The sequence below is a fragment of the Astyanax mexicanus genome, chromosome 2 (assembly GCF_023375975.1).
Source record: "Astyanax mexicanus isolate ESR-SI-001 chromosome 2, AstMex3_surface, whole genome shotgun sequence".
NCBI classification, from domain to species: domain Eukaryota; kingdom Metazoa; phylum Chordata; class Actinopteri; order Characiformes; family Acestrorhamphidae; genus Astyanax; species Astyanax mexicanus.
In genome coordinates, this window is record NC_064409.1 from 6,837,424 (window position 1) to 6,856,998 (window position 19,575).

At 38.8% G+C, this 19,575-nt stretch overlaps 1 protein-coding gene across 2 annotated transcripts in view; it reads right to left on the bottom strand.

The window, feature by feature from the left end:
- tspan9b (tetraspanin 9b) overlaps positions 1-19,575 on the bottom strand; it is a 54,803-nt gene that overhangs the window by 4,734 nt on the left and 30,494 nt on the right. For both annotated transcript variants that reach the window (XM_007252376.4, XM_007252375.4), the window contains 4 exons: positions 3,406-3,597; positions 3,140-3,214; positions 2,827-2,928; positions 1,403-1,534 (listed from right to left, as the gene is read on the bottom strand). In XM_007252376.4, coding sequence (XP_007252438.1) covers positions 1,403-1,534; positions 2,827-2,928; positions 3,140-3,214; positions 3,406-3,597 — 501 coding nt within the window. The remainder of the gene's footprint in view (positions 1-1,402; positions 1,535-2,826; positions 2,929-3,139; positions 3,215-3,405; positions 3,598-19,575) is intronic.

The following is a 19,575-nucleotide window of genomic DNA, read 5'->3' on the forward strand; positions in this document are numbered from 1 at the left end:
ATGCAGGCAGTTCTTTGTAATTTCTAGAAGTTGCCTAATATATTATTTTATACACTTACCAGACACTTTATTAGGTACACCTGTCTAACTGCTCATTAACGCAAATGTCGAATCAGCCAATCAAATGGCAGCAACTCAATGCAGGATTTAGGCATGTAGACGTGGCCTAGATGATCTGCTGCATTTCAAACCATCAGAGCATCAGAATGGGGGAAGAAATGTGATTTAAGTGATTTTGAACGTGGCATGGTTGGTTGCTGGTGGTGTTTTTCAGAAACTGCTGATCTACTGGAATTTTCACGCACAACCCTCTCTAGGGTTTACAGAGAATGATCCGAAAAAGAGATAATATCCAGTGAGCTGCAGTTCAGTTCTGTGGGAGCAAATGCCTTGTTGATACCAGAGATAGACTGGTTCCAGCTGATAGAATGGCAACAGTAACTCAAATAAACAACCACTCGTTACAACCGAGGTCTGCAGAAGAAGAGCATCTCTGAACATCAGCACAACACGACGTCCAACCTTGAGGCGGATGATGAGCTACAGCAGAAGAAGACCAAGATCACACCGGGTGCAGCTCCTGCAGCTAAGAACCTGAGGAAACTGAGGCTACAATTCACACAGGCTCACCAAAATTGTTCAATAGAAGATTAGAAAAAAATTAACCTGGTCTGATGAGTCTCTGATGATTTCTGCTGCGACATTCGGACGGTAGGGTCAGAATTTGGCATCAACAACATGGATGAAAGCTTGGATCCATCCTGCCTTGTATCAACAGTTCAGGCTGGTGGTGGTGGTGCAGTAATGGTGTGGGGGATATTTTCACTGCACGCTTTGCTTTGGGCCCATTAGTACCCATTCAGAGCATCGTGTCACATCAACGCCACAGCCTACCTGAGTATTGTTGCTGACCATATCCATCCATCCCTTTATGATCACATGATGTACCTGTATCTTCTGACGCTACTTCCAGCAGGATAATGCTCCATGTCATAAAGCACTAGAGAATCATCTCAGACTGGTTTCTTGAACACAACAATGAGTTCTGAGTTCACTGAACTGGAATGTCCTCCACAGTCACCAGATCTCAATCCATTAGATCAGTTTTGGGATTTGGTGGAACGGGAGATTCGTGGATCATCATGGATGTGCACTCGATAAATCTGCAGCAACTGCGTGATGCTCTCATGTTAATATGGATCAGACTCTGAGGAATGTTTTCAGTACCTTGTTGAATCTATGCCACGAAGAATTAAGGCAGTTCTGAAGGTGGTACTAGCAAGGTGTACCTAATAAAGTGGCAATTTCTTTTATCGGCATTACAGCATTAGGTCAGTTTTATAGTACAGCAGTACAGCACAGCTCAGATGTTATGATCATAGCTGCTCTGCTAGTCACTCACCCGAGACCAGAACACATTACTGGTGTTGCGCCCACACTCGCTATAATGCTCCTGACAGCATCGGTCTGGCACTGTCTTATCGGGTAGGGCATCGTGCCAGTCTGTGTGCCCAGTCACGCCACAGCACTGCCACTAGAGAGACAGAGAGAGAAAAAGAGAGCATGAGAGAGAGAGAGAGCGCAAGAGAGAAAAGAAAACACATAAAAGGGGGGAGGGTGGTAACAAAGAGAGGGAGAGAGAGAAGCAGAGTGATATTATTGCTTCATTCAATATTTATAGGAACATTTCTTAACAGCAGTAACAGGCTTGCAATGGCTACAATCTCTGTTCGGCTTTTGCAGGTGGGTTGTTTCTGCCTGATGAAATAAAGAGAGATAACAGAGGGGGAGAGTATGAAAAGATTGGGCAGGAGGCTAAGAAGTTTCCTTGATTTTAGCAAATTAAAAACCTCTGGAATATAATCAAGAGGGAGATGGATGATCACAAGCCATTAAACCAAGCTGAACTGCTTGAATTTTTGCACCAGGAGTAAAGGAATGAAATTATCCAAAAGCAGTGTGTAAGACTGGTGGAGGAGAACATGATGTCAAGATGCATGAAAACTGCAAACTAAACATTGATTCCTGAACTCTTAAAACTTTATGAATATGAACTTGTTTTCTTGGCATTATTCGAGGTCTGAAAGCCCTGCATATTTTTTTGTTATTTTAGCCAACCAAAATCAGATTCAGAAACTGAAGTGGTCTCTTACTTTTTCCCCACAGCTGTAAATCTTTAAACAGGATCAATATGAACAACAGTACAACGCACTTACATTACTTAATCAATAGTATGAAATGTCTAAAGTCTAAAACATTGACCTTAAACATTAATATAGTTTAATCAAATTCATATATACAGACACACAGATTGACATTTGAGACTTAATAGTGATTTATCTGTGAGCAATAAGCACTAATTTGTTTAAAATAAGTAAACAAAACATTAGAATGAACACAAATATTTGATAGCTTGTGAAAATTTGATGCCTTATGCCAGGTGATGTACTGATAATTTTCTTAGCTATGATATGAGCATGGTGGGGGTGGGGTCCTAATTCTTTCCTCACAATTATTTCTGTATTATGTTTTAGCACATATGATTAAAAGTCATTTTAAATAAAATAAAGCGTAAATCTTTGATTAAATATATTAAAAAACAGGCTTTTATGGGGATTCCAGTTTTTTTTTTTAACATGACTGTAAATAAAAACTTGTTCTTAATAAGTCGCCTGTTAAAATTAAAGGTGTAAGAAATAAAAGAACATAATGAAAACATGCCAACATTTTTGTCAATTAAGAAAAGAATTCTGAAAAGCTTGATGTTTCCAAACGTTTAACAGACATTGGCAAACACTGACAAAAAACATATACACACACACACACCTCTGACTGTATGATGTTCCATGCGTTGCGGAGGCCGATGTTGTTTTCAGTGTTGTAGAGCTGCAGACCCTCCTTCAGATCCCGCTTTGCATTGTCACTCACCTGCAACACAAGAGCTCACCATTACCACTGTCTGATACAGTCCTTACAGAAACTTTCACATAAAAAAATAAAAAATTATTTGTATGCTTCTCTGTCATTGTGTCTGGATGTGCTTCTTGGCATGTGTTTTCACCTGTGTGTGTGTATGTGTGTGTACCTGTGTGTGTGTGTGTGTGTGTGTGTGTGTACGTGTGTGTGTGTGCTGCTTTACCTTGTCTGTATACAGAAAGAACAAGATGAGCAGAATCAACTCTGCCAGCAGAATTATCAAGAGCACAATGAAGAACTGCAGGGAATAAAGAGAGAGGAGGGGGAAGTTACACAATACAGTCTGCTCCCAGTTCTGTGATTATGTAAATTATTATATCAGTGCTGTGTACTTCCAAAGCACGCTGTGTGACTTCTTAATGCCCACTAATTAGCCATGAGGCACATCTAGCATTAAAGGCATTGTGGGATTTGTAGGCTGCCACTTACGCTCAGCAACAGGCACTTGTTCTCCTTTATAGCCCCCATGCAGCCCAGGAATCCTGTCACCATCACGATGGAGCCCAGGGTGATGACCAGGTTGGCAGCAGAGAGGGAGGGGAAGGAGGGCGAGAAGGTGGCGAAACTGCCCTGAGACACGGACAGCCAGATCCCCACGCCCAGCAAACCACAGCCCGACAACTACAGAGAGAGAGAGAAAGAGAGAGAGATAGAGAGATGCAATTTCTTCTTCAGTGTGACAAATTCAAAGAAACACAATATTTTTTTACGAACAGATTTAAACATTTTTAATCCCAAATTTTCAACAATTTTCAAAAATAGAAAAATTATGAATTGCTCTGGGAGAGGGGCACACCACCCCCTCTCTGACAAACATGTAAGTACAAGTCACAGCCTGAGAGACAGTGGGTAACCCACCTCAAAATAAGACCTCTAAAATCATGGGGATCCCCACCCAACAGAAAGTGATTATTATTATATAAATATTGATAAATAATAAATTCATTAAAATAATCATAATGATACTTTTTGTTATAAATGTTGTTATTGTGTCAATGAGAGAGACAACAAAAGAGACAGAGAGAGACAGAGAGAAAGAGACAAAAAGAGCGAGAGACAGCAAGAGAGAGAGAGAACCAGAGAGAGAAATATATAGAGACAGACAGAGACAGAGAGAAATAGAGAGAGAAATAGAGAGAGAGAGAAATAAAGAGAGAGAGAAATAGAGAGAGACAGAGAGAGAAATATATAGACAGATAGAGAAAGAGAGAAATAGAGAGAGAAATAAAGAGAGAGAAATAAAGAGAGAGAGAAATATATAGAGAGAGAAATAAAGGGAGAGAAAGAGAAATAGAGAGAGACAGAGAGAGAAATATATAGACAGATAGAGAAAGAGAGAAATAGAGAGAGAAATAAAAAGAGAGAGAGAAATATAGAAAGAGAGAGAAACAGAGAGAGAAATATATATAGACAGGTAGAGGAAGAGAGAAATTGAGAGAGAGAAATAAAGAGAGAGAGAGAAAAAAAGAGAGAGCGAAATATAGAAAGAGAGAGAAACAGAGAGAGAAATATATAGATACAGACAGAGAAAGAGAGAAATAAAAAGAGAGAGAAATAAAGAGAGAGAGAGAAATAGAGAGAGAGAGACAGAGTGAGAGAGAGAGGTATTACTATTCAATACTAAAGTGTAACAGTTTCATTTCCTAACACAGCGGGTCAGCGGAGGTTAAAAGCAGTGAAGAATGAGTGGAGAAGGATCATGCAGGGCAGGTTATTATTATAGTGGAATATTATAGTGTTCTGCTGAAGTGTTGCACTGAGAAATTAATCCAACACACTATTACTATTACACCTCAGCGGTCTGTGCTACGTTTCATGCTGTGGTATCCTGATTAAGGGCTTCTTAACAAAGAACAGCAGTGATAAAGCACATTATAAAGGTGGCCTAGAATGGAAATATTATACTATATACTATATTTCCCTTGGCATGGTTTAGTAGTGAGAGTTTAGTGCAGTGAAAAGTCCAATCGTGAGCTAGGACTGTATGATTTATTATATTTTTATTGTTATTGCAGTATGAGTTTTCTTAACCCTTGTGTGGTGTTCGGGTCTGTGGGACCCATTTTATTTTTTATCAAATGATACTAAAAAAATATTTTTTCTAACTCAAACTCATTGGCATTGGCTCATTTTTTGTGAAAAACATATATCAAAACACATTTTCGATAAACACACACTGTACACCCCCCCCCCCCTCCCTACACATTTATATTACATACAGTATGTTTGGCCAAGGGCTTCATTTGTAAATTTGAAACTAAACAAATTTTCTACTCTTATCTTGGGTTTAATTCATTTTCTTTTACATTTTATAAAAAAAAACTAATAAAAAAATAGTAGCACTTTTTAAAAGAAATGTAACATAAGAAAGGTAAAGGGCAAATATTAACCATGTAAGCTGTTTATATTGCTTGCAATTTAGGTGAAGTAAGCATGTGTAAAGCATTTTAATGTAAAATTGCTTAATTTTGCTGAACACCACACAAGGGTTAATAAACACATCAAAAGAGCTGCAGTAACATTGTGAATAACAGCCAACTCAAACTGTGTTACCGATGTGCAGCAAAAGAGGGAGTTCTCTATGCTGCTGACTGTGACATAATGAAGCTGGAGGTAGAGTGAGGCAGAGTGAGGTAGAGGTCCAAAGTGAACGATCACACCAAACTACTTCTTAACTGTCGTCTTTCACACTGATATTGGCATATTGAACAGTGTTACCACACATCAGATTTTAGTCCATATTTTACACCCATACCATAAACTAAACTAGGAAAACTGTTGCATCCGACCTAACCAAAATAGAGCTGTAAATTTTAGGTTACAGTCCTGATGAGAGGAAAACGAAAGTGTCAGTTCTGCCCTTTCTTAGGTATCACTTTACTTGTACGGTTCATTTTAGATAGATAGATGCTCATAAACTAAAAATACACAGAAATCATAAAAAGCAGTAAAGGGTGCAGCTGATGTACAAGATGCCTTGATAGTGCACTCTAAAAAACAGAGGTACGATATAAGTACTTTTTTGTACTCAAAGGTACACTCTTCATAATTGTACCCTCAAAGGTACAATATTGGTCTTTAAAGAGTCAGATTTGTTCCCTCTGAAGTACAAAGTCATTTCTAAGAGCTATAAGTACAGATTTGTACCATTTAACCTGCAGCCAAAGGGTACATTCAGTATTCTGTATCACTGTACTAATAAACAATATATAATTTAATTGCACATTTTTTATTTGAAAGCCAGACAATTTTGGATCATCAAGTTTTTGAGACATATTCAGTTGATGATAATGTTTATATTTTTTTTATCTTTACAGGCACAAAAACCATGGGTACAAAAAAGGACTTTCACTGAAAGGTACTTTTTTGTACCTCAATATAAGGTACAGCCCCAGCGACAAGCTTTGTAGCTTTTTAGTGTGTGCTGGTATCCAAAATTTAAAATTTACAATTCATCTCAGACTCTCACCACTAGCAGCTGTTCTGATATTTTTCTAAAGAAGCTGCGGGTGACTGAAGGTCTCGAAGGATACACCAGCTGCAATCTTCCATTCCTCAGAAACGAAGGACACATTTCTCATATGCATTTGAGGGATCATACAAAACAGGACAGCCTTCAGCGGCGTAACTGCTGAAAAATGCATCCTTGACCGTGACACAGCCGTAGCGTTTCTGCATTTTTTAGGGAAATCTTTTTAAAGGCTTCACGGTAATCTTTTTTCCAGTACAGTGATTTCCACGAACAAACAATTACTCACATGCATTTGTCCTTTTTTTAGGACTTTGTTCTGCACCAGTCTCTTAAGATCCATTCCAGGCTAGTTTTACAGAAACTTTATTCCAGGAACAATCCCACACTCCAGGACGACAAGTGTAGGCTGTTTGTATGTGACAGAATCTACATGATATACACATCTAGAACAAAGACTTTAAGTGCTGAGTTTCATTACATGCAGTTTTGTGTGAAGAACGCACAGTAGATTGATGACTAAAATGTTCATCATTTACAAGAAAATTAAACATGTTTGGAACATGCCGGGATTAGCTCAGATCAAGCTGATTGGTATAGAGCCCCTAGAGTGACGTAACAAAAAAAAAAAAAAAAAAGTGTGGCCACGCTTTATTAAGGCGTGGGAACAAGATAATTAAGGCGTGGGAACGAGATCCTTATGTGTGCAAATGAGATAATTAAGGCGTGGGAACGAGATCCTAATGTGTGGGAATGAGATAATTAAGGCTTGGGAATAAGTTACTTAAAACATAACCATTAAGGCGTGGCCAAAATTAAATAAGTGTCTCTAACCGTGCGTCCACACCGAACGCGACGCGAGTGACAAAGCAGCCGGAAGTCATTCATTTTCAATGAGAGCGAGCGACACTGGGTGACAGGCAGTGACGCGGCGCGACGCGATGCAAAGCGGGCGGTTTGAGCGACGCGAGAGAGTTGACCAGAACTTAACTTTATGCAAATGAGCAGCGACACGCGGCGGCGACTACCAATCAGAAACAGATTCTCATATGTCTGGCCTGAAATTGCTGCTCTGATTTTCGGTTCCTACTGAAGATTTATTCCGCCAGCAAAACGGAAAGAACAGAACTGAACTGATCTGAGGTAAAATACTCCACTTCACCAGCGGCTACCCCACTATAGTACTATCCTTACAGAATTACCTTATTTAATAGAAAACTATATATTAAACTGAGGAAATTATTTATAAATTAACAGAACGATTTATGACAACTAAGGGAACATTTTTTTAATTAACAGAACCTTTTATTGAAACAAAGGGAATTATTTATTAAAGTTAACATAATGATTTATTACAACTGAAGAAAACGCCCACCAGCGACAGCTCGTTCTGAGTGAGACACGCCCCCAAGCGACTCATCGCCTGTTGGACACAGAGCGATTTTATCGCGTTCGGTGTGAACGTACAGTTATGCAGAATTACGCCACATCTCACTGCAAGAGACTTTAAAATATCACCATAATTCATTTAGAGATAAAAAATTAAAAAGCCAGTTCACTCTCCTTTATCTTACAAAAGACTATTCTTGGATTAAAGAAGTAATGTAATTAAAGTTAATTAAAGTATATGATGTAATATTCAGTTACTTCATGAGCATTAATTTACAGAAAAGCAAGCGTTATTATTCTCCAGATAGATTTAATTAACATTTGTTCCCACGCCTTAATAAGTCATTGCAACACCTTAATGATCTCGTTCCCACGCCTTAATAAGGTGAGGCCATGCAATATTTATTTTATTTATGTATTTATTATTATTTTTTTTTTTTTACAAAATGTCACCTAGATTGTCACCTGACTACAAATGAAACAAATGGAACACAGAAACTGGAAGACCTGCTGCTTCTCTCAAATAAGAAAGGATGTGTTTGAGTGCTTGGCTTCTGATTGTTTAAATACAGCTTAAATAAAAAAATGCCTACACACACAGCTTGCCAACTCCCTGCAGAGAAGCAATGCCAATAAAATAGGACTCTGAAGCAGAAAAACAATGAATCTGTTAGCACCATGTCTAATGCAAGGCATGGGCTAGGGGAGTATAAAGGCCCTACACTCTAAAAAAACACGTACGACACGAGTACTTTTTTGTAAGGTACACTCTTCATAATTGTACCCTCAAAAGGTACAATATTGGTCTTTACAGGGTCAGATTTGTTCCCTCTGAAGTACAAAGTCATTCCTAACAGCAAAAAGTACAGATTTATACCATTTAACCTGCAGCCAAAAGTACATTCAGTATTCTGTACCACTGTCCTAAAAAACAATATATATTTTATTTGCACATTTTTTATTTGAAAACCAGACAATTTTGGATCATGAACTCCTTGACACATATTCAGTTGATAATAATGTTTATAATGTTTAGAATCTATACTCGCACAAAAAACATGGGTCTTTTAAGTACAAATCTGTACTTACATTTTTTTAGTATGTAGCATGTGGAGCAGAGAAACTGTTTTTTGGAATTATGGCGCTCCAAGAATGCTTATCTGTGTTATTGTCAACACGGTAGAGATTAAATACTGTATATAGGAGGATTGTTTTAATTATTTGTACTGTTACAATCCACGTAACCAAGAATCTATAGCATCAAAATCAATTGCGACAACTGCTATTCCTAATTACTCTTTACTCTTTATATGCTACCACTGGGTAAAATTATCCGTAGGCATGGTATTAACTTTCACTGCTATGCTGATGACACGCAACTTTACATATCTGCTAAACCCAACGAGGAGCTCTGTATAAATCAAATAACAGACTGTATTAAAGACATTAAAAATTGGATGACACACAACTTTCTCTTACTTAATTCTGATAAAACTGAGGTCCTTCTATTAGGTCCTAATATTGATAAAAACATAAATGTTAATACTGTAGACATAGACGGTCACTTAATTATACCTGGTAAAACTGTGAGAAACCTTGGGGTCATCTTTGACCCAATTCTTTTGTTTGATGCTCACATATGTAGCATAGTCAAAACTGCATTCTTCCACTTAAGAAATATAGCTAAAATCCGCAGTATACTCTCTCTGGAAGATGCTGAGAAGCTGGTACATGCATTCATAACCTCCAGGCTGGACTACTGCAACGCGTTGTTGGCTGGAAGTCCACATAAATTACTCCATAAACTCCAGCTAGTTCAGAATGCAGCCACAAGAGTGCTTACCAGAGCTAGAAAGTTCGATCACATTACACCTATTCTTTCATCCCTACACTGGCTACCTGTTAGATTTCGTATAGATTATAAAATACTTCTCCTGACGTATAAATCCCTTAATGGTCTGGCCCCGCATTATCTACAGGAACTCCTTACTCCTTACAATCCGCCACGTTCACTCCGCTCCCAAGACGCTGGCCTGTTATTAGTCCCGCGTATTAGAAAAAACTATACAGGAGGAAGAGCGTTCTTTTATAAAGCTCCCCAACTTTGGAATAGCCTCCCTATTAATATACGGGACTCAGACACACTCTCAATCTTTAAATCTAGACTCAAAACATTTCTATTTGCTCAAGCTTTTGAGTAATGTCTCATTACAATTTTCTTCCTCTTACAGCTTATCCAGCAAATATAAACCCTGTCCTAATCATCTGCTTTCTCTTTCTCTCCCCATGTCCTGAGCTGCTGCTACCAGTGCCCATCCCACTCCAGCAGAGTTTTATAAAACCATTCTAACCCCTTTTTCTTCCCTCCCCTCTCTGTTCTCTCTCTCTATCTTTCTCACATGTGCTGAGACGCCTGGCCGGCCGGTCTTCCTGGATGCGTCCGTCTGTGGTTCCAGCTTTCAGGAATCAGCCCTGTCCTTCTACTCATCAGAATTATTTCACAACCCTTCTAACTCCTGCTTTTTTTCTCTTCCTTTCCTTTCTGTTTTCTCTATCTATCTCTTTTACATGTATGGAGATGCCCTGTTCCTGATGTTCCCAGCCTGGCTCTCCACTGCCCGCTGTGTTGTTGTCCGGCTCTGCAGCCCTGCACTGATTACCATTAACACACTCAGTATCTGTTTCTGTATTAGCCATAGCTCTATAGTTTGTGCCCATCACATTCTTATATTCATAAATTAGTACCTGTTATATTAGCCATAGTTCACATTAATTCTCTGTACTGTTTTTGTTCTGTTATTTGTTTGTACTGAGCGGGTCAACCCGAGTAGGATGTGTTCCTCGGACTGAGTCTTGGTTCCTTCCAAGGTTTCTTCCTCTTAAAGGGAGTTTTTCCTTGCCACTGTGTCACCATAAAATTGGCATCTCTGTGGTGCTGCTCATAAGAGGCGTGGACCTGTTTTTCCTGTAAAGCTGCTTTGTGACAACCTTTGTTGTAAAAAGCGCTATATAAATAAAATTGAATTGAATTGAATGTATTACACAGATTATCAGAATTCTGATTTTTTCTGTTTTATCAAAGGCATTGTTAGAGATATGGACAGATATATCTCCTACAACAGAAATATAGGAGTAAATTTAGGGATTGAGATGGTATGAAATTTGTTGGGGTTCTAGAAAGGATATACATTCGTATATGCATGTGTGTGTGTGTGTGTGTGTGTGTGTGTGTGTGCGCGTGTGTGTGTGACTTTCAGACTTTTGTCGACTTTCACCAACACAGAACAGGGATGATACTCGTATCAGACTTCCCGGCTGCAAAGTTATATAAATGCTAATGACAAAAAGTTTGCACCTTTTGTTGGCATATCACTCTGTGTGTTTGAGTAGGTCTGTGTATCAGAATAAGTGTATTTATGCTTTCTGCAAAAATCCACATCTGAAGGTTATACAAGTAATTTCACGGTAATGCAATACAGATACCCAAAATGTAATAAGTCTCAGATATCAAACCTGGTCAACCAAAACAGTTTCGACAAGATGAGTCATGAGCACATGACAGATAATAGTAATAAAGAACCCGTATTCATTGTGTGCAGCCTCTATGCAGTCTATGCAGTATTAATCCGGTGAAACCTCCATGCAAATAATATTTGTACAGAGAGGATGACATATCGGTGTGGATGGGTATAGATATCAGAAGGAAAAGAAAAGTAAATGCAATCCAGTTCTGCTATAAATCCTGAAACACACTCACACTGTGTAATGTGATGTTAGCTGTGATTCTTCCTTTGGGGTAGTCGAGTGTTTGAGTAGTTAGAACCCAACAGCACGCTCTGCTGAACATCAGTAAATAGTTTCAATTAAAAACAGCTTAATTAAAGCAACAATATGTATGATTTTCTTTTCTTAAAGGTGTCCATCAGTTGAAATCCACTTTTTCTTGTTCTCTGTGAAATAATATAGGTCTCTCTGAGTTGTATATGCTGCATATGAAACTCTTCCTCAACCTCCATTGTTATATGTTAAATGCTGTACCCAGTAATTCAGAGCTAAGGAACACATAGTTAGAATTTGTCTATGGAGGAACACCAGCAGCAAAATAGAATTGAGATAGGTAGGTTTATGTTTAAAAAGGTTCTGTTTACACTAGTTAAAAGTCAAAATCTAACCCGGGGTTTTGTTCCAACTGCCTGTGCGGCTCTGCTGTGGCTCAAGGAACAAAAACAGGTGGATTTTTACTTTCTGGACCTGGACTACCCACCTCTGTATGTAAGTAACTATACGTTCACATGGGATCTCCGGTGGATTTGGCATTTTACAGAGACTCTAATACTAGGTCAGTGGCTGAAGTGCAGGGCATTATTACACATGTTGTAAAGTAGCATGTGACATTGCAAAGACTATTATTAGTGTAAAAATGTCTTTATTTTAAAACGTTTCTAACTGTTGTCTGTCCCGCTGGTGTCGCCGTGCTGTTAGCCAATCAGAAGTGATATGTTTGCATGTATAAACATTCATGAGCAAGATCCTACCGTTTAAAAAAATTAAGAGACCACTTCAGTTTCTGAATCAGTTTCTTTGATTTTGCTATTTTTTATGTATATGTTGTTCTCCCACATTCCAAATAAAAATATTGTCATTTAGAGCATTTATTTGCAGAAAATGACAAATTACAATGAAATTACAAAACATGCAGAAATGCAGAAATTTCAGACCTCGAATAATGCAAAGAAAACAAGTTCATATTCATAAAGTTTTCAGAAATCAGTATTTGGTGGCTTTTATGCATCTTGGCATGTTCTCCTCCACCAGTGCTACACACTGCTTTTGGATAAGTTTATGTCACTCCTGGTGCAAAAATTCAAGCAGTTCAGTTTGGTTTGTTGGCTTGTGATCATTTATCTTCCTCTTGATTCTATTTCAGAGGTTTTCAATTTGGTAAAATCAAATAAACTCATCGTTTTTAAGTGATCAGTGAATATCACAGGTCAGTGAATATAAAATAAATAGTTAATTTCTATTTCTGCTGTTGATCGCTGGCCTGCTTCACTTCTGGTTTCATTAATTCAGGTCCCTCTGTTGATGCACATATAACTTAAAATAAAGTACATTTTTCATGTTTTTATTTTTGGTTTTAGGGTATGTATATGCATATGAGAAGACACAATGGAGCCAGTAAAAATGACACTGCAGCAGTGTGTGTGTGTGTGTGTGTCTGTGTCCATGTGAGTGACTGAGTGAACGCCGGTGCTCAGGGCCTTTCTGAAAGTGAAAAGCCACGTCCCTCTGCTCCAGTTAAAATACCCAGCATGCACTCTCACCCTCCCTACTGAAAGCAGATGAGACTGCAGTCGCATGTGGGAGAAGGTGAGAGATAGAGAGCACGAGAAAGTGCCAGATTAACACAAGGAAAAGTAATAAAAATGAAAATGAGAGCCAGAAAAAGTGACTTTGTACATTTTGTGTAAAAAATGAGAGGAGAAGAGATAAAAAGGAAGCAGCAGTCAAAGAAAAGAAAGAGTTCCGACGGCCTTCGTTCGTCCTTCCACACAAAAGAGTGTGATATATCAGAGCGCGGTTCAGGCCGGGATGATAAACAGTCTTCCCCAATAATGTAGAATTCAGTCTGCATCACTGCTGCACACACACACACACACACACACACACACACACAGATACACACCTTGGGCCAAATATATCATGCAGGTCTTTGGAGAAAGCAGCCTAATGAGCTCTCTCAATTTAAAGCTCAACTACTGTTGACTGTGGATCAATGAAAGGATTTTCCTTTAAGCGTGTTTCTCATTCTTTCTCACACAAACATTATACACACACACACACACACACACACTCAGCATCACACACACTCAGCCACACAAACACACAGACTCATTGTGCATGTATGTAACAGTCAGAAGTGTTTGTGGGATATAGCTGGTGATTGATTATGTATGGCAGGTTGTTATAGTCATATTAGCAGTGAGAGGACCTGCGAAAAGAGAAGAGTTTAATGTAAATGAGAAGAAAGGAGAAAGAAAAGAGGCAAGACAGAGACAAGTGAGGAGAGAAGAAGGCAAAGGAAGAGAAGAGACAGAGAGGAGAACAAGAAGAAAAGAGATGGAAAAAAAGAAGAGGAAAAAAGAGAAGTAGAGTGAAGAGAATGGAAGGAAAGACGAGACAAGAGAAAAGAAGAGGGAAGACGAGAAGAGCATTAAAACAAGATAAAACAAGATAATAGAATAGACAAGGTAGATAAAATAAAACTGAAGGAGAAGAGATGAGAAGCAAAATAGTGAGTTAGAGATAAGAGAGGAAAAGAGAAGTAGAGATAAGAGAAAAGACGAAATGAGAAGTAGAGAGAAAAGAAGAGAAGAGAAGAGAAAAGAAAAGCAAAGAAGAGAAGAGAAGAGAAAAGAAAAAAGACAAGAGAAGAGAGAGAAAATAGAAAGAAGTCGAGAGAGGAGAAGAAGGAGAGCAAGGTAGAGAGAAGAAAAGAGAAATAGAGAAACGAGAAGAGCAGACAAGAAACAAAAAACAGTAGAGAAGAAAAGACAAGTAGAGAGAACAGGAGAAGGGAAGAGAAGAGAACAAAAGAGGAGAGAAGAGAAGAGAAGATAAGAGGAAAAGAGAAGTAGAGAGAAGAGAAGAAATGAGAAGTAGAGAGAAGAGAAGAGAAGTGAAGGAAAACAGAAAGAAGACAAGAGAAGAAGTACAGAAAGGTACAGAGAAGAAAAGAGAAGTAGAGAAAAGAGAAGAGCGGACAAGAGCAGAATAGAAAAGCAAAAAAAGAGAAGAGAAGAGAAAAGAAGAGAGGAGAAGAGAAGAAGAGAAGAGAAGAAGAGAGGAGAGGAGTGGAAGGAAGTCCTGTGAGCTTTGGCTTTGTAGATGAATAAATAATGATGTAAAGTGAAAAGGGCTTCAGTATAGACTGCAGAGCGCTGATTCAGCAGTCTACTGCAATGACATACATCACACACACACTCAACAAAGATAACTCCTCTAGCTCACATCTGTGAGTGTGTGTGTGTGTGTGTGTGGAGAGTGTGGACAGCTGCTTTATGACTCATGTATTAAAGATGGAGCAGAGAGCCATCAGGCTCACTAATTTCAAACACATGAAATATGAATTCCATCCTCACTTCTCTTTCTCACACACTTGTTACACGTATGAGGATCAAGTGTTGACCTGATGTCTGAATCTGATGTAAAACACTGGTAACAAACGGCCAAAAGAGTGAACAGTTAACCTGAGTAGAGAGAGTAGAGAGATCAAATATATCTGTAACATCGTACAATGTCCAGTTGAAGTCCAATCATCTAGAAATTAATCTTAAAACTAAGATCTCGAATATTTTTAGTTCTACATGTAAGTGTTCTTTAATTTCATAGGTCAAATTTGTTGCTTCCATGTCGTAGACTGGATGGCACAGAATCACTTGACTATAAACAAAGTTTCAAAAAGCAGCTAAAGATATATTTCTATACACTTTTTTTTTTCGTTTTAATAATTATTTTAGTAATTTTTTTAATCATAAATTTTTGCCCTTATTGCAGTTTTACAGGTGCTGGTCAACGAATTAGAATAATTTGAAATAGTGCAATCATGAAATTCTTTGAATGCATTTTTTGTGCAGAAAGCAAATCAGGTGTTCACCGCACCTGTCCTACTCGTTAGACTAATCACAGAACTCGTTACCTGGAAAAAAATTGCTCAGCTGAGCTTTCCAAAAGGCCCATTTAGGCCATTTAACTGTGACACTCTTGTTTTATTGAATTAGAATAATGGAGAAACTGTTTCATTGAATTAGAATATTTTTTATTATAATTACAATCATCACTTTCTCAGTATTTTGTGGCTGCCCCCTTGGCTTGTATGACTGCCTGAAGTCTCCGCGGCATCGATTTGACCAGCTTGTCGCAAGTTTCCGCACTCACAGCTTCCCAGGCAGTGGCGATGTTCTGCTTCAGTTGGTCCAGCGTAGTAGGCTTTCTGTCGCGAATTTTCCGCTTGTCGATGGCCCAAAGGTTTTCAATGACATTGAGGTCAGGCGAGTTGGCCGGCCATGCCAAAACTTCAAGCTGTTTTTTAGTGAACCAATCTTTGGTCGACTTTGCCGCATGAGCCGGTGCAAGATCCTGTTGAAATATGAAGTCTTCTTCGCCGAACTGTTCCTCAACAGTCGGAATCAGGAACGTTTCCAGAACATCTTGATATACGGCAGCATTGACAGTCTTCTTGAGGAAGCAGAGTTTCCCTACACCTCGAGCGGACATGCATCCCCAGACCATAACGCTCTGGGGAAACTTGACGGATCTTTTCACGCACTCGTGGTTGTAGGTTTCGCCACCACGACGCCAGACACGAGGACCTTGGTCACCGAAGGAGATGCAGAAGCGTGATTCGTCACTGAAGACCACTTTCTGCCAGTCTTCAGCAGTCCACTCGCCGTGTTCTTTGGCCCACTTCAGCCGTTTCTCCATTTGTTTCTTGTTCAGCATCGGTTTTACTGCTGAAACGCGAGATTTGAAGCCGAGTTCGCGCAGACGACGGTAAGTGGTTGATCTGGAGACGTCAGCGCCGGTCTGCTTGTTCCACCAGTCGGTGAGCTCGGAAGTGGACTTGAACCGGTTGCTGACTGCGATCTTTCTCAGCTGCTTGTTGTCGCGAGCAGAAGTTTTTCGGACGCCGGAACAGTTGGTGCGCTTGCTGCAGTTTTTCTTGAGAGCTTTGCAGACGGAAGACTGGCTGATGCCGAGCTACTCAGCAGTTTTAGTTTGGGTCAAGCCTTGTTGGCGAAGGGCTTGAATTTGAGCCACTATTCCGGTTGAGAGGTCGCGCTGCTTACCCATGATTGATTTTACAACTTAGAAATTCTACTCAACCCTGACTTTATACTGCACAGTGAACACTCTTCACAGAAAACAAAAATTCCAGCATTTATTCTAATTCAATGAAACGGTTTCTCCATTATTCTAATTCAATAAAACAACAGTGTCACAGTTAAATGGCCTAAATGGGCCTTTTGGAAAGCTCAGCTGAGCAAATTTTTTTCCAGGTAACGAGTTCTGTGATTAGTCTAACGAGTAGGACAGGTGCGGTGAACACCTGATTTGCTTTCTGCACAAAAAATGCATTCAAAGAATTTCATGATTGCACTATTTCAAATTATTCTAATTCGTTGACCAGCACCTGTACATTGGATTTCTATATAACCTTTTTTATATTGTTTTATCTTACTTGTTACTTTCACACACAGTATTGTTTTAAGAGGAGAATATGAAAAGGAAAAGAGTGAGAGTTTCTTTCACTCACTCACTCACTCACTCACTCAGTAAATATAGTGTAAATATATAGTAAATATAGTGAGAAGATTCTGTGTTCCAGTCGCACGGCTGCATGTAGTGAATGCAGAACAGACCGTGTGTGTAAACAGCATGGAGCAACAGAGACAGGGTTTGTTCATAGTTGTGGTAATTAGCATTATCTGGCTAATATATCAGACTAAACTGCACTTTATCAGCAGTTTAGCTTAAATAAAAGCAGTATATTTGATATCTGGGTCGGATCGAGACCGGATCACGGTCTCACCACAAGCGAACCGCTCCAGAGTTCATTTGGAACTGGACCTCCTCTAGCAGGTCTAATTGCTGTTTTTACACCTGCTGAAATGAACCGCACTAAGGGCACAAGCCAACTAGAGTCCGTTTTTTAACCAGACCAAATAGTGCTGGGGTGAAAACACCCTTACACACACACACACACTCACAAACACACCATGTAACAGAATATTTGAGGCTAGAACTGACATATCAGGTACAGAAAGTCCTGCAGGCTGAGGCTCAGTGTTCAACTAGGTCAGTGACACGGTGTAAGCAGAAGATGACAGGTTCACTGCAAACCTCAGCAAAATGACACTCTAATTAAACAAATCCGGTTTGTACTATAATGGGATGTGCTTCCTGAGCTGCTGCCACTAAAAGCTGCTGTTACTAAACCCTTAAACACACCTCTGTAGCACTCTTAGGGTGCTTTCACACCTAAGTTGTTTGGTCTTGACTTTTGGTCCAGACTTTTCAGTTTGATTTAAACCAAAAGCAGGTGTGAAAAAATAGGTGCAAACCACGGTCCAGACTAAAGCACCAAAATCCTTTCTGATGGTCTTAATCCATAACCTTAATGTCTGCATTAAGAAAGCACTTTTTTAGAAAGAAAAATAACGGGTGTTGTGCCAAAATCTGTCTTCCTGTCTTATACACATACACTTTATGCCCTGATTTGTTGAATTTACTTAAAAAAAAATTGAGGAAACCGGTTGCCTTAAAAATGTTAAGTAATGGGGAATAAAAACTTTAGTTAGCATAAACTAAAACATCAAGTTATTACAACTAAAAGGGAGGTTGATTTAACTTTTTTATTTTTGTTAAACTGTAAGACCAGATAAGTTGAGTTAGCTGGTTTGCTCAAATTTTTTGAGTTGAATTTACTAAAAAAATAATTGAGAAAACTGGTTGCTTTAAAAAAGTTAAGTAATGGGGAATGAAAATTTGAGTTAGCATAAATTAAAACATCAAGTTATTACAACTAAAGGGGAAGCTGATTTATTTCTAAGGAAGCCCAGGGGGAATCACTACACACTGATGGTGAGTGTAGTGAGTCAGAAACTGTTGGACACACCCAGTATGCAAATAGATTGTGACAGAAGCCAATGGAAAAGAAGCTGTTAATGGCAACAGACTAAACTCAGTTATAAATTTTTTAATGCGTTTTCTTTATTTTCATGACTATTTACATTGTAGATTCTCACTGAAGGCATTAAAACTATGAATGAACACGTGGAGTTTTATGTACTTAACAAAAAAGGGTGAAATATCTAAAAAAACAATTATATTCTAGTTTCTTCAAAATAGCCACCCTTTGCTCTGATTACTGCTTTGCACACTCTTGGCATCATTTTCTCAATGAGCTTCAAGAGGTGGCCACCTGAAATGTTTTTTTTTTCCAACAGTTTTGAAGGAAGGAGTTCCCAGAGGTGTTTATTAGCACTTGTTGCTCCTTTGCCTTCTTCACTCTGTGCTCCAGCTCACCCCAAACCATCTGGATTGGGTTCAGGTCCGGTGACTGTGGAGGACAGATCATTTTTTTTGTTAAGTACATAAAACTCGAGACCACACATGTGTTCATTCATAGTTTTGATGCCTTCAGTGAGAATCTACAATGTAAATAGCCATAATAATAAAGAAAAACGCATTGAATGAGAAGGTGTATCCAAACTTTTGGCCTGTACTGTATGCATAAAACAATGACGCTTTACGTCACATGTTCCTCCAACACACACAGAAATCCTCAGTCTGTCAGTTGTGCTGTAAAAATCATCCAGGCGAAACAATAACTTTCTTTTCAACTTGCTGGAGGACAAATTGTGAAGACTAAAAATGCCTGCATACATCACTGAGCCTCTGTTTCTTCTGTTTACCTGCTGTGTAAAAGTATGCTAGAAAAGGTGCAGAAACTCAGAGAGAACAGAAATAAACACTGGATAAAGTGACTTGATCTGTGGGAGGAAGATACTTTGAATCCTTTCCCTCTCTCTTCTTCAAAAATATCAATGAAATAACCCAGATTTTGCAGCACAGTACAAAAGCAGTACATTTTTTCATTTTTAGTTAGAAAGCATTGTGCTTCTTTGTGTAAACTAACCCTGCATTACTGTTACTGGCATTTAGCAGTTAAAACATTT